Source organism: Pelophylax lessonae (genome assembly GCF_965119305.1).
Source record: "Pelophylax lessonae genome assembly, chromosome: 3".
Lineage (NCBI taxonomy): Eukaryota > Metazoa > Chordata > Amphibia > Anura > Ranidae > Pelophylax > Pelophylax lessonae.
In genome coordinates, this window is record NC_138770.1 from 289,328,427 (window position 1) to 289,351,175 (window position 22,749).

At 40.6% G+C, this 22,749-nt stretch overlaps 1 protein-coding gene across 1 annotated transcript; it reads left to right on the forward strand.

Moving 5' to 3' along the window:
• The first annotated feature begins 5,405 nt into the window (after positions 1-5,405).
• LOC309551684 (uncharacterized protein) lies at positions 5,406-20,412 on the forward strand. The gene is made up of 2 exons (XM_082252360.1): positions 5,406-5,561; positions 17,371-20,412. Exon 2 carries the CDS (start codon positions 17,378-17,380, stop codon positions 20,252-20,254), a length of 2,877 nt encoding a protein of 958 aa, XP_082108486.1. The 5' UTR covers positions 5,406-5,561; positions 17,371-17,377; the 3' UTR covers positions 20,255-20,412.
• The last annotated feature ends 2,337 nt before the right edge of the window (positions 20,413-22,749 follow it).

Genomic DNA, 22,749 nt, shown 5'->3' on the forward strand with positions numbered 1-22,749 from the left:
TTAAGACATGCCCACATTTCACCACAGCGTGCCAGGCAGGCCGCATTTTTTTTTTTTTTATCAATGCTGGGGGCAGACTTTTTATATTGCACATGAGCCCACTCATTTAATGATACGCCCCTGGCCCTGGCGATCAACCACTGGGCTTAGAGGGAAGGACTCCAGGCTCGGAAGGAAGCTGCAGGTCAATGGTCTCTTCATGGTTTCTTGCACTGCAGCCCTGAAGGTTCTTGTTACACCTCTGTCCACAGAATTCTAATCATTCCACATGGAAAAACATAATTTCCCATCTCACTCTGCTGATTACTGTTGGAATAGTTTGAATCATATGACAACTTACAACAAGATCTGAGAGTGCGACAGACACTGGAGAACAGTGCTGGAACTTCTATTTCTAAGAATTTTATTGTCATAATTTTTTCTATAATGGGTTTATGTGCATGTGTGTAGTAGAGAATGTGATTCATGTGATATAAGGACCTTTAAGTATTATAAAGGTTTATGGCTCCCTCTAGAGGACCATTTATGTACTGCATGTCCATTATCACACTTAAGATTAAGATTACACATCACTTGGCAGTTGGCACTATTGTTTTATGGACTTGTTTATTATATATTGTTTATTTCTATTATCATTTTGAGGAAACACTGAGCACGTATATCACTCCGTAGTAGTGATATTGGGTGGTATATGGTATTTTACCTGTGTCTTTATTTAGCACTATATATTTTGCATATTTGGTTTTTATTGCACATCATATGTACACAATTAGTATACATTAGAATGTCTATGGCCTTAAAGTTAGACCAAATACAGCGCTTGCTCAAAACAGTGAATACCAATAACTATATATTTCTCGCTATGGTAAGTATAATACCAGTATAAATATCTCAAATTAATACAACATGTGATCAAAAATTTCCATCTGATAAATCATGTGCAAATTACATGGTGAATAAATATATATAAAAAAATCCAAATATATGTGAAATATTGTAAAATTCTAAAAATTATCTTTAGATAGTCCAGAAAAAATGAATTATTATAGTCCCAAAAAATATATATAAAAGCGACTTCAGTACTCAAAATGTGATAAATGTCCTTGATGACAAAAAGATACATATAAATCTTCAATTCAAAAGTGCACGTGCTCTAGCATGGTTTGCTGTGACATCAATTCCTTTGTGAATAAATAAGCTGGATCACTTACCAGATTAAGTGAGTTCTATATACCGTATGGCACTAGAACCATCCATGCTTGAAAAGCCCCCTGGGCTTAATAGGTATCCCCTTGGAGTGGTCCCACCATTGCAGATGATTCCGCTATGTTCCGGGGTATCAGTGATGGTATATAGGAGAAAAAGAGGGTTCCAAATAGTGTAATAGGGTTTTAAAAAATCCTTTATTACCCATGAATCGGGTGTAATAGATGACGTCAGCTGTGACACAATGGGGCGTGGTCTCCCGATGACGTCATCTGGCGGCCACGCCCCTAATGGCTATATAATAAGCTGCAGAGACCAGAGGCCGGCATAATCGCTGGAGACGTCGTCGGAGGAGGACCGGAGGAAGAAGTACAGCCGACAGCAAAAGAGCAGAAGACCGGAGAGGAGAAGACAAGAAGATTGGACAGCAGAAGGGCGGACAGCAGAAGACCCTCGGAGAGGAGAAGACAGCAAAAGACCCCCGGAGAGGAGAAGACAAGAAGGGCGGACAGCAAAAGAGCAGAAGACCCTCGGAGAGGAGAAGACAGCAGAAGACCCCCGGAGAGGACAAGAGCCGGATGAAGATTTTTAATACATTTTCCAAAACGTCTCCTGTCGTTATTTCCATACACTGCATTTTATGGGGTGAATGAGTAGGGGTACAGTGTACCCCATACCCATTCACATAGGGAGGGGGTCCGGGATCTGGGGGAGCCCCCTTGTTAAAGGGGGCTTCCAGATTCCGATGAGCCCCCTGCCCGCAGACCCCCACAACCACCGGCCAGGGTTGTGGGGATGAGGCCCTTGTCCTCATCAACATGGGGACAAGGTGCTTTGAGGTGCGGGGTGCAGAGCCCCCCCTGCCCCAAAGCACCCACACCCCCCCATGTTGAGGGCGTGTGGCCTGGTATGATCCCTTTCGGGCTGCATGCTCGGATAAGGGTTTGGTATGGATTTTGGGGGGGGACCCCACGCCGTTTTTTCGGCGCGGGGCTACCCTCAAATTCCATACCAGACCCGAAGGGCCTGGTTTGGAACCTGGGGGGGAACCCCACGTCGTTTTTTTCCCCATTTTGGCGGGGAGTTCCCCCTCAAGATTCTCACAGTGCAGGTCGCACCGCAAGTCGGATCACCCTGATCCGACCTGCGGTGTGACTTCCATTCAAATCAATAGGCTCCCATAGGGAGCCATTGATTTTGAATGGAAGAAAAAAAACGTATAACGTGGCTTAACGCACGTTAAGCAACGTTATGGAGCCTTATGGAGCCTTTAGCAGCGTCAGACGTTTTTTGCAGCTTGACGCTGGAGCTCCTGAACCCACAGTTCCTGGGGTTTTTTTGGAGCTGTAAAACGCCTATGCCACTTGGAGCTCCTAAAAGCTCTATGTGTGCATGAGGCCATAGAATAACATGGATGGGCGTTCTGCAGCTGCAAAAAAAAACGTCTGACGCTGCTAACAGCAGCTGTAAAAACGTCCAGTGTGCATGAGGCCTTACATTTATACACTATTTATTTATATTTTATATTGTTGTATGATTGTATGTAGCAACATTTAGCACAGCCTTTATTTATTTATTTTTTTGTGCATTAACCAGTAGCAGCGCCTCATTACATACATCCTCAGATTTCATTGATGACATGATAAACAATAGTTTTAGAAAGGGCAAAGTGCATTTGAAACTACTGTAGTCCTTTTTCTGCATTGGCCAGTTTATAAAAAAGGTAACTTAGCCTTTAAGACAGCGGCAGTAACTTTGAAACCTAGCAAAAAATAGACAGCTGCAGAAGCTTTGAAAAAAGGACTACAACGTAATCTTTCCTAAAATCTCCTGATCAAATCATCTTTAGTCAGGCTGGGTGGTCATCTCTTATCAATAGCAAAACGTATAGGCAAACCTGCCAACAGCGTTCTGGCTTAGAGGACACCTACCCATAAGATCATTTCTTCATCTAGTTTAAAAAAGTGAAATGAGCTACTGCCCTCTTATTCCTGTGGGTACCCTTTGTTTATATAATGTAACTGGAAAGGAATTGGAACAGAGTGTGTTTCCATTGACTTATAAACAGTCTTTAGTATATTCCATTGCACTTTGTGGTAAGGATGGCCACTTGTATGCTTTTTAAAGCAGGTGTAAGTACCTAATTTATTTTTTTGGGGGGACGCAAGTTACTTATTTTACCTTTTGGTTGGTTTTTGCCCTGGGTTGTCCTAATGTATGCCTATATTAAAGTAATATTTAACCCTCCGTTTTTAAGCACTCTCAGCAACTAAAATTTAAAATAGCAGTTTGGGATAAAAAAAACAAAAACAAACCTACATTCTCACCTAAATGGCTGCACCACCGATCCAAGCTCTGAGAACTGAGCAATCAAAGAATGCCGATTGCTCAGTTCTTGGGTCTGCTCTGAGCAGAGAACCAGTGACTCCGTCAGTCCGTCAGTCACCCTCTGTGCTCTGTCTCTCCAGCGCTCACTAGTGCACCAGGCTGTGGAGGGGACAGGAGCGGCTGGCTCAGGCTCTCAGCGGCACACATGCAGGCGGATCCCAATATTATTGTCGGGATCCCTGCAGAGTCTGGATCGGCTCTGTGACACCAGCTGCCAGCAGGTTTTAGCCCGCTAACAGCTGAATTTTGGTCACAGGAGTGCAGAACCAAGTTCACTGCTATGACCCACAGGAGAAGTAGGACCAAAATAGCTTTGGCCATACTTCTCCTTTAGTCACTTACTGAGCATGCAGCTTATTTATCTTTCAATCCCTGTCCATGTCCCATTTAAGCTGGTGCCATGACTGCTGTTCTAGGTTTCCATTCAGGTTGGCCCCTTTGTCTTGCAGCATCCTACGGAGCCATCCCTGCATACAGCGACTACAGCTGTGTCCCCATAAACTGTTTACATCAAAAGAAACACACAGTTCCATAGCCTAGGATGCAGAGGTGTAACTAGAACCTTCAGGGCTCCGGTGCAAGAAACCATGAAGGGACCCCTGGCTGGGGCCCTTCCCTTCAAGCCTGGGGCTCTGCCCACTGATCCTGGGGCCCTTTGCTCTCATTGCGGGGCCCTTTATTAGGGTCACAAAGCGGGACCCTTTCACAAGTTCTGCAGTGGGCCCCCTTCCTGCCATCTTGGGGCCTCCCCACAGTGGTGGAATGCCAGGGCCCGGTCACAAGTGTGACCTTTGCGATCCTGGAAGTTCATCCATTGGTGGTAGTAGTTTTTATTTTTTGATATTTTAATTGTATTATTTTTTATAATTTTATTATATATTTTTTGCAATGTCACTGACTATGACTCTGTCCATTCAGAAAAGGAAGGAGCTGGTAAATTACATATTTACCGACCCCCTTCCTGGTTCTCTATTGTGACACATCCCCTGCAGCAGCCAGCAGGAGAGGGAAGGGAACACAGTGTGTGTGTGTGTGTGGGGGGGGGGGGGCAGCACAGTAGGGGGGAGGGACCAGGGGAGCACAAAGGGGCCCAGAGACAGCAGAACACAAGTAAACTGGATAGGAGAAGTGGTGGGGACAGCATACAGAGGAACCAATCTCCTCCATTTTCCTCCTGCAGCTACAGGAGGAAAAAGGAGGACAGTCATTTCTCTACATGCTGCCCCCACCGTCCCTCCTATCCAGGTGTACAGGGGAGCCGCACAGGCCCCCTGGAGCATGGGGCCGGGTTGCAATTGCAACCCCTGTAGTTATGCCCTTGCTAGGATGACAAGGCATTCCCTTGCCCCTGCCCCATTCTTTCTCCAAGCTAACAGAATGACTGGAGATTGCACTGTCCCCTGGTAGCTTTTTCCTATAGAGACTGGAAATGCAGGCAAGCTGCATTGAGAGAGCAGTAGCCAGCAGCATTCATTGTTTTTAGCTTCAAGTGCTTGGGTGAGAATTTGAACAAATAGTTTACTGGGGAACATTTATTTTGTGTTAAGCTGCAATATGCTAAGGGTTTAATACTACTTTAAATGCAGCAGACCGTGCATACCTCCTGTGGTTCATTTGAGGAATACATCCTATATGCCTAATGCAGAATCTGGGGTTTGAATCTCCAACACATGCCTTCCAACCAGGTTAGCTGGATGCAGATAACATGCCTACAGCCTGAAGCAGAAAAAAAAGCCATATTTCATTATCAGCAATCATAAATACGCAAGAGAAGATTATCAGGCAGGAGAGCATGTTATCTTTGAAGTGCATATGTTTTGGTTATTACAGTGATAGACAGGGCAGCAGAGCCTGTGTAAGCAGAATGTCAGGAAGAACTGCTGTGGACTAACAACCCTGGTCACAAAATGTGTGTTGTTTTTCTGCAGGACCAGAAAAAATTCAGACCAGCAGCTGCTACAAGAAAGGTAAGGTTCTCTTATTGGAATTAATATCAGATTATTATCAGCTGTTTAAGTGGGTAAAGCTACATACAGAACACTGATCCTCCAACTTTAATATTTTCTGTGTATTTGGCTATGACGCAAGTGAAGTCAGGACTTCTGATCCATATACATGCTCCAGGCAAAGAGACAGCATATATTAAATGTTTTGGGTGAGCTTAACAGCCAGACAACTAGCATTTTTAGAAAGAGAGGTCATTGATAACATTCAATGTATTTCTCTCAGAATGCTTCCTTTGATTTTCTTGTGAGCGGGTTCTGACTTCATCATAAGCTACAGTAACATTTTAAACCAGGCAGGTGTAAAAAAAGGAGTCCTGGTATTTAATGCTGCATTATGCCCACAAGGTTATTGTTATCTGATACATCGCTTTGCCATCTCAAATGTCTGATACCCAATTGTTTTCTTTTACAGCTTATGCAGTAAAGATTTTTCCCCATTTTTCCAGTGGGGCATTCTTTGTAGAGCTGCAGTTATTCCTTTATTAATGGAGACCGAATGAACAGATTTGACCAATGTTGTTGGAAATTCTGGGCATTGTAGTCCTACACATGTTAGGCATCAATGCTTCCACATGTAGTCCTATATGTACTTAATAGAAATTATTGTACCTGGAATACTACAGATAATAGATACAGCTGCTGAGGCTTTTAGTTCATCAAGCCCTAGACAGCAGCTCTGAAACTTTTAATACTACAGTTGCTAGTGTTATTGGGATTGTAGTCCAACAACCACCAGCATGCAGCACTGGGACTTCTGATGCTACAGGTGCTGCACCGAGCTGCTGGGAGGTGTAGTCTAATAAACCCTGGAAAGCACTGCTGGGACTTGTTATACTACAGGTACCGATTAGTGCTGTTGAAACTCCTAATACTAGCACTGGATAGCGATGCTCATCATAATACAGACTGTGAATACTGCTGCTGTGACTTTTAGTACAACAAACAAAGATTGGCTGTACTTGGACTTGCAATACCAGAGAAACTGTAATAATTCATAATTATGTACACACTGGGTTGATTTACTAAAGCCAAATAGACTGTTCACTTTGCAAGGAATTGTTTTTTTTTTTTCACAAAAAAGTGCTTTATTGAGGTAATAAAGAATGAACAATAAAACATGGAATTGTTTCCTTAGCTTAGTAAATGTAGTAAGCTAATGGAAAATGTCTTTGCCTTTGGCAAATCAACCTCACTGGGTGCAAGAACTTCTTGGGACGATTTCTCTGAATTAGTGTGGAGTTTAGTGGCAAAGGCAGCAGGAGAGATCCACTATATTTTTACAAGGAACTATGTGTTTGAACATAATAAATAATATAATGTAGCACAACTTATCTACATTAACTACATAAAGTGCAATATTTCCACTGTAAACATTTGCATCCAACACAAAGTGCAAAAGTGCAAATATATAATTCTCACCAAGTTCACATTCACATTCTCATAATAGTCCAATATAACATAATCCATACAGTCCAATCCTCCTTAATAGTATAGATCAGGTAAAGAAAGACACTCAGCGTGTCTTCACATACAATTCATCCTATGGTGCTCATCCTCAACTAAGTAAATAACCTGCTCACCTCAAACATGAAAAGAAAATGCCTGTGTAGTAATATATTCCAGGTACAGGTCTGCAGAGACCAGCTCTTTTATCCTCCTAGTTGTTTTGCCGATAGCGCCATCCTCCATCTCCACCAGCGTGAGTTACACTCTCCCAGCAGGCACGATGGAAGATACAAGAGGCATAGTATACTCCCGTTTAAAAGGCAAACAAAATATTGTACTTACTAAAAACAGGGTTAAACAAAGCATTCAATATTGTCAGTCTACTGCCCGCTTAGCTTCATAGAAGGCCTACTGAAGAAGCGCATTCACGAAAGCGCAACGCGTATAGGGAGGAGCTGAGACTGGGATGTCACGCCGTGTTCTTACCCAGGAGCTGAGCCGGCATTAGACTGATGATAATGAATGCTTTGTTTAACCCTGTTTTTAGTAAGTACAATCATCTGTTTGTGGGAATAAAAGCCTTTTAAACAGGAGTACACTATGTCTTTGCCTCTTTTATCTCCCATTGTGCTTGCGGGGAGAGTGTGACTCATGCTGGTGGAGCTGGAGGATAAAGCTATCAGGAGAGCAACTAGGAGGATAAAAGAGCTGGTCTCTGCAGATGTGTACCTGAAATATATTATTACACAGGTCTTTTCTTTTCATCTTTGAGCTGAGCAGGTTATTCACCTGGTGGAGGATGAGCACCATGCAAAGAATTATATGTGAACTGAAGATGCTCTAAGTGTCTTTCTTCACCTGATACATACTATTAAGGAGGATTGGACTGTGTGGATCATGTTATATTGGACTATTATGAAAATGTGAATGAACTTGGGGATAATTATATATTTGCACTATATTTGCACATTTGCCCTTTATGTCGGCTGCAAATGTTTACAGTGGAATTATTGCACTTTATGATGTAGTTCATTTAGAAAGGTTGCTCTACACTATATTATGTAACAGATTAATATACGCTTGGATATAGCATGTAAGTGTTTGAGCTAGCAACCAGATACATAATTGTAGTTTTTATATATTTTTCTTTTAGGCTGACAGCGCTACTTACACTTCTTTCCATATGTGTTTGAACAGTTGCTTTATAAGTTTAATATGGAGTACAGGTTCACCTTAATGATTACAAGATACTTTAGGTCCTCTTTCAAGAAACCTTTTTCTTTTCTGTCATAAAAAGAAAAAATACTAGCCAACAGTGCTGTATGATTCCTTATACAGTCATGGCGGTATCTCCATCCGGGGGGGGGGTAATTGTGGTCGTTGGACCTGGAGCAAACCTCTGCCTATACATACCAGGGTCTATAGGCATATGAGGTGTACCCACCTCGCCTTCCTCTGTTTGGATTTGAAGGCCTTGGGGTCTTTTTTCCATCTGGCCCTTTTATTACTTCGTTATTGGGTGTCCATGATTCTTTCAGGACCTATGTCATATGACGAACCAATTTCCATGTTATTCTTGGCATATGTATTAGGCAGTTTGCTCCAACCACAACATACCTACCCCCTCGTTATTCTTTGTAGCCTACCAGGCTCAGTCCATTACAAAGTTTTATCACCTGAACTTCCTTTCAGATGTTTGCTTACTCCACGTGCTCCAGAGGAAGCTTACTATGTAAAGCGAAACATGTAGGGCAACTGGGATCTAACTCAACATCTGTTTATCCACATTGTACAGACGACCTTTGGAGACGGTTACCATCCCTCTCTATGGCCGCCTTATGAATACAGGTTACTCTGTGATATATGTGATTGTTGTTACAATTATAATTACCTACTAGGCTGTGCGATTTTATTTGCACACTGTTTTGTGGCTTTGCCGCCTGATTTTACTGTATGTAAACTGTATGTCTGTTATTTTGTATATTTCTTTTCTGTCCTTGCTATAAATGTTTTCCTGTGATTTTTTCAATTAAAAATAAAAATATACATTTTTAATACTGGTGCCAATAAAGTCCAAATTTCTTTCTCTTCTATCTTTCAATTTCATTTTCAAGGATGTGGCACCCGTAATCCTCTCCTTTTGCCCCTAGGTACCCTGCGACCTAGGAGCGCATATACAAACTATCTGATTCCTTATACTGTCTAAGTTCATTTTTGTTTAGATGGCAAAGTTTATTGCACTTCTTATGATTAGCAGCTCATTAAAGAGGAAGTAAAGCGCTGCCTTTTTTTTCTGACCTGCAAAGTAAAGGCATAATGTGCTAGTATGGATCTCATACTAGTACAATATGTGAAACTTACCTGCAAAGGAAGCCCTCGCTGTCACCACTGGAGGCCGCATTCCATCTTCTCCTGTCTTCCTTCTGGCTCCGCATACTCTGGCTGTATGACTGGCTGAAGCCACGTGAGGTCACTCCCGCCCATGCACGCGGGAGTCACCGGTCACGGTACAGGGCTCTGAAAAAACGGCACGTGTGGCCGTTCCTTCAAAGCGCATGCGCCAACATACTGACATTTGCATGTGTGATTTGGGGAAAAAGATAGCTTAACTTGCTTTCTTTCCTGCTAACTGTTTCTCCAGTTTCTCACTTTCCTAGGTTGGCTTTCCTGATAGAAAAATTAACATAAATATTCTGCAGACCTGGGTAGAGGAAATGTTAGATATAACCTTTTTGGGGCTAAACAAAGTACAGGCAGACAGTCTGTTGATTCACTGTACGCTGCTTTCTCTTTCGGAGCAGGAACTATTCTTTATTACTCTTTTGAGGCATAGACAAAACATGAACTCACAAATGTAACACTGCCATCTAGTGGTCATACAATGTAATAGGCACACAGCAATGACATACAGTATTTGTTGCTGATTAAATACAAACCTTGTATGCTAACACCCCCACTCAACAACTACTATCTATGTCAATCCCATTTCTGATCTAAGATCCACAAATCTGGTTCTAGCTAGTGGCTTTGTCAAAGCATCAGCAATCATTTTTTCCGACTCACAATACACAAGTACAATCACTTTCTGATCAACTAAGTCATGAATGTAATGATGTCTGACATCGATGTGCTTGGTTCTTCCATTAATTTTCTCACTTGTTGCAAGCTTAATGCAAGCCTGATTGTCCTCAAATAAGACGGTAGGTTCTGATGTTGCTTCTCCAAGATCCTTGAGTAATTGCTGTAACCACACAACTTCTTGACTGGCATAAGCTGCAGATATGTATTCAGCTTCTGTAGAGGACAATGCCACTGACATCTGTTTCTTGCTGGACCATGATATAGGACTGTCTCCCAATTTTAATAAGTAACCACTTGTGGATTTGCGTGTGCTGTGATCACCTGCCCAATCGGAGTCCACATATCCCACGAGGTTTAAACCACCACTTGCTGATAGTTTCAAATTTAAGTCTTTTGTCTGTTTCAGATATCTCATAACTCTTTTGATCGCATTCCAGTCTCTTTGATGTGGTTTATCAACTCGCCTGCAAAGAAGAGACATGCTGGCTGCAATGTCTGGACGTGTAGTGGTTGCAATGTAGAGAAGTGCCCCCACTGCTTGTCTGTATTGTTCATTGGATGTGAGAAGATCATCTTCTCCTTCTAACTTTGGATAGACTGTATCCATAGGTGTGCTTGCTCCTTTCGCCTCTGTCATGTTGAATTGCTGAAGAATAGATTCAATTTTTGCACTCTGATTCAACAGGAAACTTCCATCTTTCTCACGCCGGATGTCAATTCCAAGATAATATGTCACTTCACCTAGGTCTTTAGTTTCAAAGTGCTTGTTGAGTACTCCTGTTAACTTTGCAATTTCATTGTCGTTTTTGTGAGCAATGATCAGGTCATCTACATAAATTAGCAGATACATCCACTCAGTGTCTACTTGTTTAGCATATAGGCATGGATCAGCTTTACTTCTTCATTTAGTAGAACTTGATTAATCTTCAGGTTCCATGCTCGAGCTGATTGTTTAAGGCCATAAAGAGATTTATTCAACTTGCAGACAAGATGCTCTTGTCCCTTTTTCAAATATCCTTCTGGCTGTGACATGTAAATTTCTTCTTCAATATCACCATTAAGAAAAGCTGTCTTAATATCGTGATGTTTCACAATCATTGTACGCATGGCAGCCACTGTCATTAGTGTTCTGAAAGTACTTTGTTTAGCAACTGGAGCAAAAGTAGCATCATAGTCCTCACCGAACTTCTGTGAGTAACCTTTAGCAACCAGCCTTGCCTTGTACCGACAAACTTTCCCTTCAGAGTTACATTTGGTTTTAAAAACCCATTTGCATCCTATGGCATGTTTACTTTGAGGTAGCTCTGAAAGTGTCCATGTCTGCAGATCTTTGAGTGATGTCATTTCTTCATCAGCGGCTTTATACCATACTTGTTTCTCATGCATTGGCAGTTTCTGCATCTCTTTCCATGAACCTGGTTCAGTTTGAACAGCTCTGCGAGCTATGTAAGATAAACGTTCAGCTGGAACACCTTTATTGATTCTGGTTGATTTTCTGACTGAAGGTATTTCTGCTTCAGTTTCAGTTTTTGATTCTCCTGCAGTTATTTCTATTTCTGTATAACTTTCCTTATTTTCTTGAGTGACTGATGTTGATTCTTTCTCAGTTTGAAAAGTTTGAGTCTGTTGTTCAAACTTTGAGCACACAGAACTTTCATCAATAATCACACTTCTGCTGACTGTTACTTTGTTCGTGTCTTGATGTAAAATCCTGTATCCTTTTTGAGATTCACTGTACCCCACAAGCACACCTTCTTTTGCACATGCATCCCATTTTGTACGTTTTTCTTTTGGAATGTGTACATAGGCTTTACTTCCAAAAATTCTGATGTGTCTTAAATCTGGTTTCCTTTTGTTCCACAGTTCATATGGAGTTTTTGTTGTTGCTTTTCCCGGCAAACGATTTTGAAGATAACATGCAGTTGTGATAGCTTCTCCCCAGTATGTACTTTCACACAGTGTGCGGTTCATTCTCTCTGCAACTCCATTTTGCTCTGGGTTATATGGAACTGTTGTCTGGAACATAATTCCATGCTTCCTGAGAATGGCTTGTGTTTTACCACTTCTATATTCTGAGCCATTATCAGTTCGTAGTACTCTGGGCATTCCGCCAAAAATATTATTTACTTGAGCGAGATACTCTTCTAATTTCTATGGCACTTCATCTTTATTGTGAAGTAGAAATACTGTGGTATACCTGGAGTAATCATCAATGAAGGTCAGGAAGTATTTTTTCTTTCCTGGAGTCATAATTTTCATTGGACCACAAAGAGCTGAATGTATTAAGTCCAGAGGTTTTTGGGATTTGCTGTTGGTCTGCTTGGGAAAAGGTGTCCTAGCCATTTTTCCTTTAATACAGCTGGTACAAATCATTATGTGATCACATGGATTAATCTTAATACCACTTGCATAGTTATTCTCAACTATTTTCTTTATTGTATCAGAATTTCTGTGCCCCAATCGTCTGTGCCAAGTGTGGATGCAGTTTGAATGTTTATCCTCTTTGGCTATTTTAACCATTTCACAGCAGTTCAGCTGATACAGTTCATCTATGATTTTAGCCTTTGCAAGCAAGCAATCCCCTTTTGTTATGATACAACTGTCACCCTGAAATGTGACTACATTGCCTTGGTTAGTGAGTTTCTTTACTGACAAAAGGTTGCTTTCAAGATCTGGCACATACAGAACATTCCTCATATGGACCTTTTTAGTGATATCTGAAGAGATAGGACAGTATAGAAAGCCATCTCCTATTCCCACTGATTTCATAAATTGTCCATTAGCTGTAGTTATCCCTTCTGTTTTGCTTTCATCAAGCTGAGTGAAGAAACTTCGGTCATTTGTCATGTGACTTGTAGCACCTGAGTCCACACACCATGCTTGCACAGAGGTGACACCATTTTTGGATCCGAATGCATACTCCTTTGTTTCTATGACATTCTTAGCTTGTTGTAATGCACTTTGTTTTTGCATTCTAGCTTTCCAGATTCTACAATCTGCTTTTAGGTGTCCTGGTTTCTTGCACACAAAGCATTCCCGCTTTTCTGGCTGCACGTTACTATGTTTATTTTTGAATTTTGTCTTTAAAGCTGTCTCTGAACACACACTCACATTACTCATGCTTTCAGTTTTGCGCTTGTATTCATCCACAAGCTTGCCTTTAACATATTCCAGTGTCAGATCATCATCTAGACGTGCATCTAGTGCTGTGACAAGTGTCTCATAACTTTCAGGAAGTCCACTTAATAACAGCGCTGCAACATGGAAATCTTTTATCTCTTCTCCAATCCCTCTCAGTCTCTCCACCATCTCTAAGGTCTGTCTTATATAGTCCTGCATGTCCTGGTCTTTCTGTAGCTTAGTTTGATAGAGCTTTCTGATTAAATACAGTTTATTGCTGAGATTAACTCTTTCATGTGCTTTCTGTAACTCTTCCCACATGTCTTTAGCAGTCTGACAGTTACATATATGTATGATTTGATCATCATCTATGCACAGGGAGATCGTGCTCTGTGCTTTCTGATCTCTGTCTAACCACTCCTCTGTGGGCTGTGCAGGTCTTGATTCATTTATACATTTCCACGTACCTTCTCTTATAAGCAGCATTTTCATCTTGAATTTCCAAGATTGGTAGTTCTGATTTGTCAGATTTGCAATGGAGAACTTTGCTGAGGGGATGGCAGCAGCCATTTCTGCTGTTTGTCTTTCTGTTGCTGTCTCCTGTATTCACTTGCTTTAGCTCACTGTATCTGGCTATATCCAGCGGTAATCTGTATTATATCCTGGGCTTCTGTAACATGTCCTGGGCCCATAACCTGTTAGATATAACCTTTTTGGGGCTAAACAAAGTACAGGCAGACAGTCTGTTGATTCACTGTACGCTGCTTTCTCTTTCGGAGCAGGAACTATTCTTTATTACTCTTTTGAGGCATAGACAAAACATGAACTCACAAATGTAACACTGCCATCTAGTGCCATCTTTGTTGCTGATTAAATACAAACCTTGTATGCTAACAGGAAAGCAATTCTAAAAATGCAGGGGAAATGCAGATACAGTGGGTACGGAAAGTATTCAGACCCCTTAAATTTTTCATTCTTTGTTATATTGCAGCCATTTGCTAAAATCATTTAAGTTCATTCTTCTTCCTCATGAATGTACACATAGCACCCCATACTGACAGAAAAATACAGAATTGTTGACATTGTTGCAGATTTATTAAAAAAGAAAAACTGAAATATCACATGGTCCTAAGTATTCAGACCCTTTGCTCAGTATTTAGTAGAAGCCCCCTTTTGATCTAATACAGCCAGGAGTCTTTTTGGGAAAGATGCAACAAGTCTTTCACACCTGGATTTGGGGATCCTCTGCCATTCCTCCTTGCAGATCCTCTCCAGTTCTGTCAGGTTGGATGGTAAACGTTGGTGGACAGCCATTTTTAGGTCTCTCCAGAGATGCTCAATTGGGTTTAAGTCAGGGCTCTGCCTGGGCCATTCAAGAACAGTCACGGAGTTGTTGTGAAGCCACTCCTTCGTTATTTTAGCTGTGTGCTGAGGGTCATTGTCTTGTTGGAAGGTAAACCTTCGGCCCAGTCTGAGGTCCAGAGCACTCTGGAGAAGGTTTTTGTCCAGGATATCCCTGTACTTGGCCGCATTCATCTTTCCCTCGATTGCAACCAGTCGTCCTGTCCCTGCAGCTGAAAAACACCCCCACAGCATGATGCTGCCACCACCATGCTTCACTGTTGGGACTGTATTGGACAGGTGATGAGCAGTGCCTGGTTTTCTCCACACATACCGCTTAGAATTAAGGCCAAAAAGTTCTATTTTGGTCTCATCAGACCAGAGAATCTTATTTCTCACCATCTTGGAGTCCTTCAGGTGTTTTTTTAGCAAACTCCATGCGGGCTTTCATGTGTCTTACACTGAGGAGAGGCTTCCGTCGGGCCACTCTGCCATAAAGCCCCGACTGGTGGAGGGCTGCAGTGATGGTTGACTTTCTACAACTTTCTCCCATCTCCTGACTGCATCTCTGGACCTCAGCCACAGTGATCTTTGGGTTCTTCTTTACCTCTCTCACCAAGGCTCTTCTCCCCCGATAGCTCAGTTTGGCCGGACGGCCAGCTCTAGGAAGGGTTCTGGTCATCCCAAACGTCTTCCATTTGAGGATTATGGAGGCCACTGTGCTCTTAGGAACCTTAAGTGCAGCAGAAATCTTTTTGTAACCTTGGCCAGATCTGTGCCTTGCCACAATTCTGTCTCTGAGCTCTTCAGGCAGTTCCTTTGACCTCATGATTCTCATTTGCTCTGACATGCATTGTGGTCTGGAAGGTCTTATATAGACAGGTGTGTGGCTTTCCTAATCAAGTCCAATCAGTATAATCAAACACAGCTGGACTCAAATGAAGGTGTAGAACCATCTCAAGGATGATCAGAAGAAATGGAAAGCACCTGAGTTAAATATATGAGTGTCACAGCAAAGGGTCTGAATACTTAGGACCATGTGATATTTCAGTTTTTCTTTTTTAATAAATCTGCAACAATGTCAACAATTCTGTGTTTTTCTGTCAGTATGGTGTGATATGTGTACATTCATGAGGAAGAAGAATGAACTTAAATGATTTTAGCAAATGGCTGCAATATAACAAAGAGTGAACAATTTAAGGGGGTCTGAATACTTTCCGTACCCACTGTAGTTCTTGAGAACTGAAGGCTGTGCCACTGAGCACCCACTGAACCCTACACAATCACCTAGGTCATTTTGTGGGTCATACAATCAGTCTATATGAGAAAAACAAATGAAGTTTAGTGGTGAGTGAACCCTGGTGTGTGGAATGTGTTTGAAACTTGGACAACTCAAACTGAGCATGTGATAGATAAAAATTGTGGGCGGCACAGTGGTGTAGTGGTTAGCACTTTCACCTAGCAGCAAGAGGGTCGCTGGTTCAAATCCCAACCACGACACTACCTGCCTGGAGTTTGCATGTTCTCCCTGTGCCTGCGTGGGTTTCCTCTGGGTACTCCGGTTTCCTCCCACACTCCAAAGACATACTGGTAGGTTAATTGGATCCTGTATAAAAAAATTAAAAAAAATTGGCCCTACTGTGTATGTATGTGAGTTAGGGACCTTAGATTGTAAGCTCCTTGAGGGCAGGGACTGATGTGAATGTACAATGTATATGTAAAGAGCTGCGTAAATTGACAGCGCTATATAAGTACCTGAAATAAAAAAATAAATAAAAAATGCATAAGTAGAAATTCCTTTCAGTGAAAGCCACATTTAAAGTAATTAGTAGACCTAGACCTAGTTGAAATTAAAAGCAAACGTTAGGCTTTAAAATACTGTGCAAGCAGTGATTCATTTACTGACTCCATCTCCTGAAATCTCTCTTCTCATCATCTCTGTAATTCAGAAGGCAGGCTTTGTGAATTATGTGACACAACAGTGCCTACTCACAAGGCAAGGTGAATATGTGTCACAAAATTCAAGGAAGTAAATGTGTGAGGATCCTCACATCAATTTAGAAGTAGCTAGAAGAAAAGTAGAACTTAAGGCAAAACTTTTTTTTCACTTTGGATAGAGTAAGGGAGAATTATAACCCCTCTTTGTTTTTTTTTTGTTTTTTGTCATCTGTGTCCCATTGGGGAGATTTACCTTCACTTCCTGTCTCAGCCAAAACAGAAAGTGAGAGGAAATCCCTCCAAAGTGAGGGAATCCGGGGATGTCACCATGGTCGTTAGAACCTCTATTACTGTTCTGTTGTCAGTTCAAAATTTGGGATTTTCTTTTACTTAATTTTCAAAGATAACAGTAAACAGAATAAATAGAGAGGGTGAATCTCCCTAACGTGAGCACAGACAGCAATAAAAACTAACGGATGTTCTAATCCCTCTCTACTCTATCCAAAATTGAAAAAAAAAGGTTTTACATTTAGTTACACTTTAAAATACAATGTGGGAACGAATATACAATTTTATATCTTAGATACTCTTCAAACCAGGGAATAGTGACTCATCCTAATCTATTTTAATGTAATGGAAAAATGGTTTGATAATTGCCCACTAATTGTGGATAAAAAAATTTGCTAGAAATTACAAGTGTATATTCGAAACATTTGCCTACTTTAGCTTATTTCCCAATGGGTTAAGTTTATCTTTTTTTTTTTTTTTAAGGAACAGTTATTCGTTAGCTTCAGAATAAATGTCTAATTAATACAATTTTTTTTTTTTTTTTTTGTATTAACAGAAACAGAATGACGTCCTTACTGATTCTTTTGATTTTATTTGGGGCTGCTGAACCTAACCCTAACAAAAAATGTGAAAAAGAGTATGACTGCCCCAAAGATTACCAAGAAGTTTTTGCGAGCCCCATTGCTGAGATTCCTAAATCCATAAAACCAAAAACCACAGAGATCTTCTTTGTGCAAACAGATATATCAACAATAAGAAAAGATGCTTTCAAATACATGAGTCAACTGCAAAAAATAGCATTCATTAACAACAAAATTACATCAGTTGAGGATGGTGCATTTGAAAATTTGTTTAATCTCACTGAACTAGAGATATCTGGAAATTCTGATTTAAAGCAGCTGACGAGTGGAGTATTTAAAAACCTTGGGAGTCTTAAAAAGCTCATTTTGAAAAATAATAGGATCATTATGATTGAACAAGGTATCTTTGACAGCCTGGACAATTTAGAAGAACTATATTTAAATGTGAATGAACTGCCGGCATTGCCTCAAGATCCATTCAACAATCTTGTTAACCTTACAGTGTTACATCTAGCAAAAAACAATTTGACGACGTTACCAGAAGACATATTTTCCAAACTGACCAAACTAAAAGTTCTTCGGCTCTACGAAAATGATCTCACTAAACTTCCACTAGGTTTGGTGGACAGTAACCACAACCTGATTGAATTCAGTGTCTCAAAGAACAAGATAGAGCAATGGCCCCAAAACTTTCTGGCCAAATCAAAAAATCTTGAAAAACTTTACTTGGATGGCAACCTAATACAGGAACTTCCAGATAATACATTTGTTGGTCTAAATAAGATTAAGCAGTTAAAAATTAACTCAAATATACTCCAGAAGCTTCCACGGCAAATAACTGATGGCATGCCCATACAAGAACTTGATCTGAGCAAAAACAACTTGACAACTATGCCACATGAAGTATTTAGTAACTTTAAATCTCTAAGAAAATTAATTTTTTCCTCCAATCAAATAAATGCTTTAACTAAGGAAATGTTTAAAGGTCTGGACAAGCTAACAGAACTTAATTTACAAAAGAATGTACTTAGTAGCTTACAAGATGATGTGTTCTCTCTTCTTCCACTGTTAAAGACACTGAGACTTAATGAAAACCAATTCACCAACTTTCCAGTGCCTTCTATTGACTCAATTCCCAAACTGACTGGTGTGTACTTGGCTGGTAATCCTTGGGCTTGTGATTGTGATATGAAAACATTTTATGAATGGATAATAAATAATCAAGCAAGAGTCAAAGATGCTAATACCGTACTTTGTGCATCACCTGCTTATCATAATGGAACCAAAATAACTTCTTTGAAGCCAGATGAATTAATATGCCTAACAACTGTAATACCAACAACAAAAATTACCACAGTTCCAATAACCACAGTAGGAGTCATTGTCACAACTCACCCAACTACCAAGCAACTGACAACAACTTCCCAGGTTACTACACAACCCATCGTGACAACTCACACCCCTACAACACTGAAAACGACAGCTCCTTTCACAACTCCTCTTCCAACTACAACTCAAAAAATTACAACTACTGCCATAACAACAATGAAGCCTACAACACCATCTGTAACAACACTACTGCAAACCACAACCAAAGAAGTTACAACAGTACAAACTACAACAACAATGACAACCATGGACATGACATCTACAGAGCCTACTACTATACAAATCACAACACCAGAAGAAACAACTCCTGTTCAGACTACTACTAAAGGGCCTACTACTAAACAAATCACAACACCAGAAGCAACAACTCCTGTTCAGACTACTACCAAAGAGTCCACCACTATACAAATCACAACACCAGCAGAAACAACTCCTGTTCAGACTACTACTAAAGGGCCTACTACTAAACAAATCACAACACCAGCAGAAACAACTCCTGTTCAGACTACTACTAAAGGGCCTACTACTAAACAAATCACAACACCAGAAGCAACAACTCCTGTTCAGACGACTACTAAAGAGTCCACCACTATACAAATCACAACACCAGCAGAAACAACTCCTGTTCAGACTACTACTAAAGGGCCTACTACTAAACAAATCACAACACCAGAAGCAACAACTCATCTTCAGACGACTACTAAAGAGTCCACCACTATACAAATCACAACACCAGCAGAAACAACTCTTTTTCAGACTACTACTGAAGAGTCCACTACTATACAAATCACAACACCACAGGAAACAACTCTTGCTCAGACTACTACTGAAGAGTCAACAACCGTACAACAGACAACTACAGCCCTAAAAACAACTCTTTCAGAAACCACAACAGCTGGCATGACAACATTTGGAGAATCCACAACAGCTTTGAGAACTACCTTGCATACCACAGTACAATCGACAGAGAACCCTTCAACTACAATGTATACTTCAGAGCCAAGCATAGCTTTCACCACATTATTTACAACTATAGGAGGTACAACAGAGATGTCCTCTACAGAAGCATCAACTACATGTACTTCAACAGCTGTAATCACTAGCAAATTACCTACAACAGAACTATCAACAGTGATATCAACAACACACTTGACAACATCACCTGCAACAACAGAATTTTTTGCTACATCATCTACTACATTCTTACCATCAGCAACAGTGACGGACCATTCCACCAAGCATTCAAACATATCAAAACATTCTAAAGACAGTGATTTTCTTCTTGGAAGTAAAATACACCACTGCAAATTTTTATTTATTTCCTATTTAACCCTTTTGTGTATTGAAATTTTTTCTACGTTGTTTTTAATAACATTTGCTTACAGGTTGCACAAGTCTATACGCAGTGTAAAGATACCAGTACGTCCTGTTAGGCTAGTCAACATGTATAAAAAAAAAGACAAAACATAAGTGCAGATTTACTTTCCTAGTTGAGATCTTGTTACCATTAACAAATGTTAAGTTTCAAGAAAAGTTTAGAGTATAACTTAAACCTGTGGATAAGTATTTTCCAGGAATGGAAGGTGAGGTACTGAGATGCACTATGCATGGGTAGGATGCACAAAGAAGATAAGTAATGCCCCATACACACGTGCAGATTATCTGCAGACTTTTGTCTGCAGACTTACCAAAACCATATAATATGAGGTCAAACCTAAACACTTTCAATTTGTATGCAATCCGGCAGGCCCTTGCACTACATAGAAAAGGTAAGTCTGCAGACAAAAGTCTGCAGATAATCTGCACGTGTGTATGGGGCATTAATTTAACAAAAGTCTCACCAGAATCAGTGACATCAACATGAGGTATAGCTGTGAAATGGATTCCAGCTTTGTATGTTGTTGATGGGTGTAGTTAGAATATATTGTTTCCCTTTTTGCTCTACTAAAGCACATGAGTGCTGAAATCTGGCTACATTTGTTCAATGAAAACAACAGTCTTCTGGTAGACGCTGCTGAAGTGGATGGTTAGCGTGGCCTGTACACTGAATGCAAAGTTTGTGTCAGTGAAGTCCCCACTTTTTTCAAGCTCTTGGTACTGCAACCCCTATAATCTAGCAATATATTCCTGGCCTGAATGATGCGTAGAAGCCAATTTTTGTAATGATTACTAATCTTCCACCCCCAGGGTACAGAGCAGCTACTTCTTTTTATTGTGCTGCTTATGCACACTTTCCTCCTCCTCGATGATGATAGCAGTCATTCTTTTTGAGGACTGCTCATGTGTGCTTTTTCCTCCTCCTCTTATTCAGGGGTACATTGCAATCATTTTTAAGGACTTCTAATGCACACTTTTCCCCTCCTCAGGGGCATATGACAGCCATTTTTAAAAATACTAATGCACCTTCTTTTTTCTCTTCAAGGGCGCATAGTAACAATTTCTTGTTGCACCCTAATGCATCCTTTCATGCTTCCTCCTCCTCAAGGTCACATATCAGCCATTTTTCTTTGGGATAATTGCTAATGTGCCCTTTCCTGTGGTTTTTGCTACACCACAGTGGGAGTTACCCCAGCCAATATTTTGCACAGAAGATCATATGCCAGCACCATTATTTTGCACAGAAAGCTTTCTCTGTCCTCTTCCAGCATGTGAAATGCCATGAAGCAACAAGAGCCAGAGTGTCGGGTGCTGGTGTTTAGGACGAGGAGCGCTGGGGTGCTGGTGGTGAGTAGAAGGAGGAGATTTTTTGTGAGCTTCAAGAAGGGCATTTCACCTCTCCCTGATACAAGGGAAAAATGTATCTACTGCCATCCACCCAAAATGACCCACTTTAAGGTGGCAGTGAAACTCTTTTCCACATCTTCTGATGGTGACAGGATCCCTGCACTGGACACATAGATGCAGGAGAAAGAAAATACAGCCATAGGCTGCTAACCCTTCCACAATGCAGATCAATGTACATATTTGGCAGCACATCATGGATCTTCAAATAACATCCAAATGATTAGTGAATGGCATTTTAAATTTCTTTGCACGATTGTTTGCACATATCATATAACTGATGATGGTCCTGAAGCATTGCACTGTTCCGTTGTTATATGATCACTTTGAAAAAAAAATACACCTTCTAGATGTTGCTTGAAGATTCATAGAGTGCTTGTGAATATGTACATTGATCTGTAATGTTACCAGCTTTCAGCTGGCTGTTTCTACAGCACCCATTTATTTCTCAGCTCATTCCAGGATTGTGCGCAATGGAAATATTGATGATTTTTCCAAGCAATGTAGGTGCAAAGGGAGACAGCAGCAAATGGAGGGGGGACATCCTGAAGCCAGGGTGAAGGAAAGGCAGTAGCAAAAATGAACTGTACAATTCTATGGTCACAGGCTACCTGCTTTTTTCCAAATAAGGTTTTCTATATTTTGGGAGTATCTTTTTTTTTTCCTAGCGTCTTTTTTTAGGCTTTGGCAGTGTACAGTAGTTGGTGCTCTTTGTTTGTGATACATTACCACATACTTGTACATTAACCACCTGAGCTCCGCAAGGTTTTACCCCCTTCAGGACCAGGCCCTTTTTTGCTATTCAGCATTGTGCTACTTTAACTGTCAGTTGTGTTGTCAAGACAGTTCCAACACTTATTTGATCACCACTGGGTTTTTCATTTTTTGCTATAGTAATGGAAAAAAGACTGAACATTTAAAAAAAAAAAAAAAAAAAACAAGCAATATTTTCTTATAAAATATTATCCAAAAAAAATCACATTTCCTCATAAATTTAGACCAAAATGTATTCTGCTACATGTCTTTGGTAAATAAATACCCAATAAGTGTATATTAATTGGTTTGGGTCTACAAACTATGGTGTATATATATTTGAAAATTGATCAATCCTGACTTACTGATGGCCTCATCCCATTTCTTGAAGCCCTTAAAATGCCAGGATAGTACAATTCCCCCCCCCCCCC

What these genes read in the sequence shown, in the direction of transcription:
- LOC309551684 (XM_082252360.1), top strand. Translation starts at nt 17,378, where the DNA reads ATGACGTCCTTACTGATTCTTTTGATTTTATTTGGGGCTGCTGAACCT.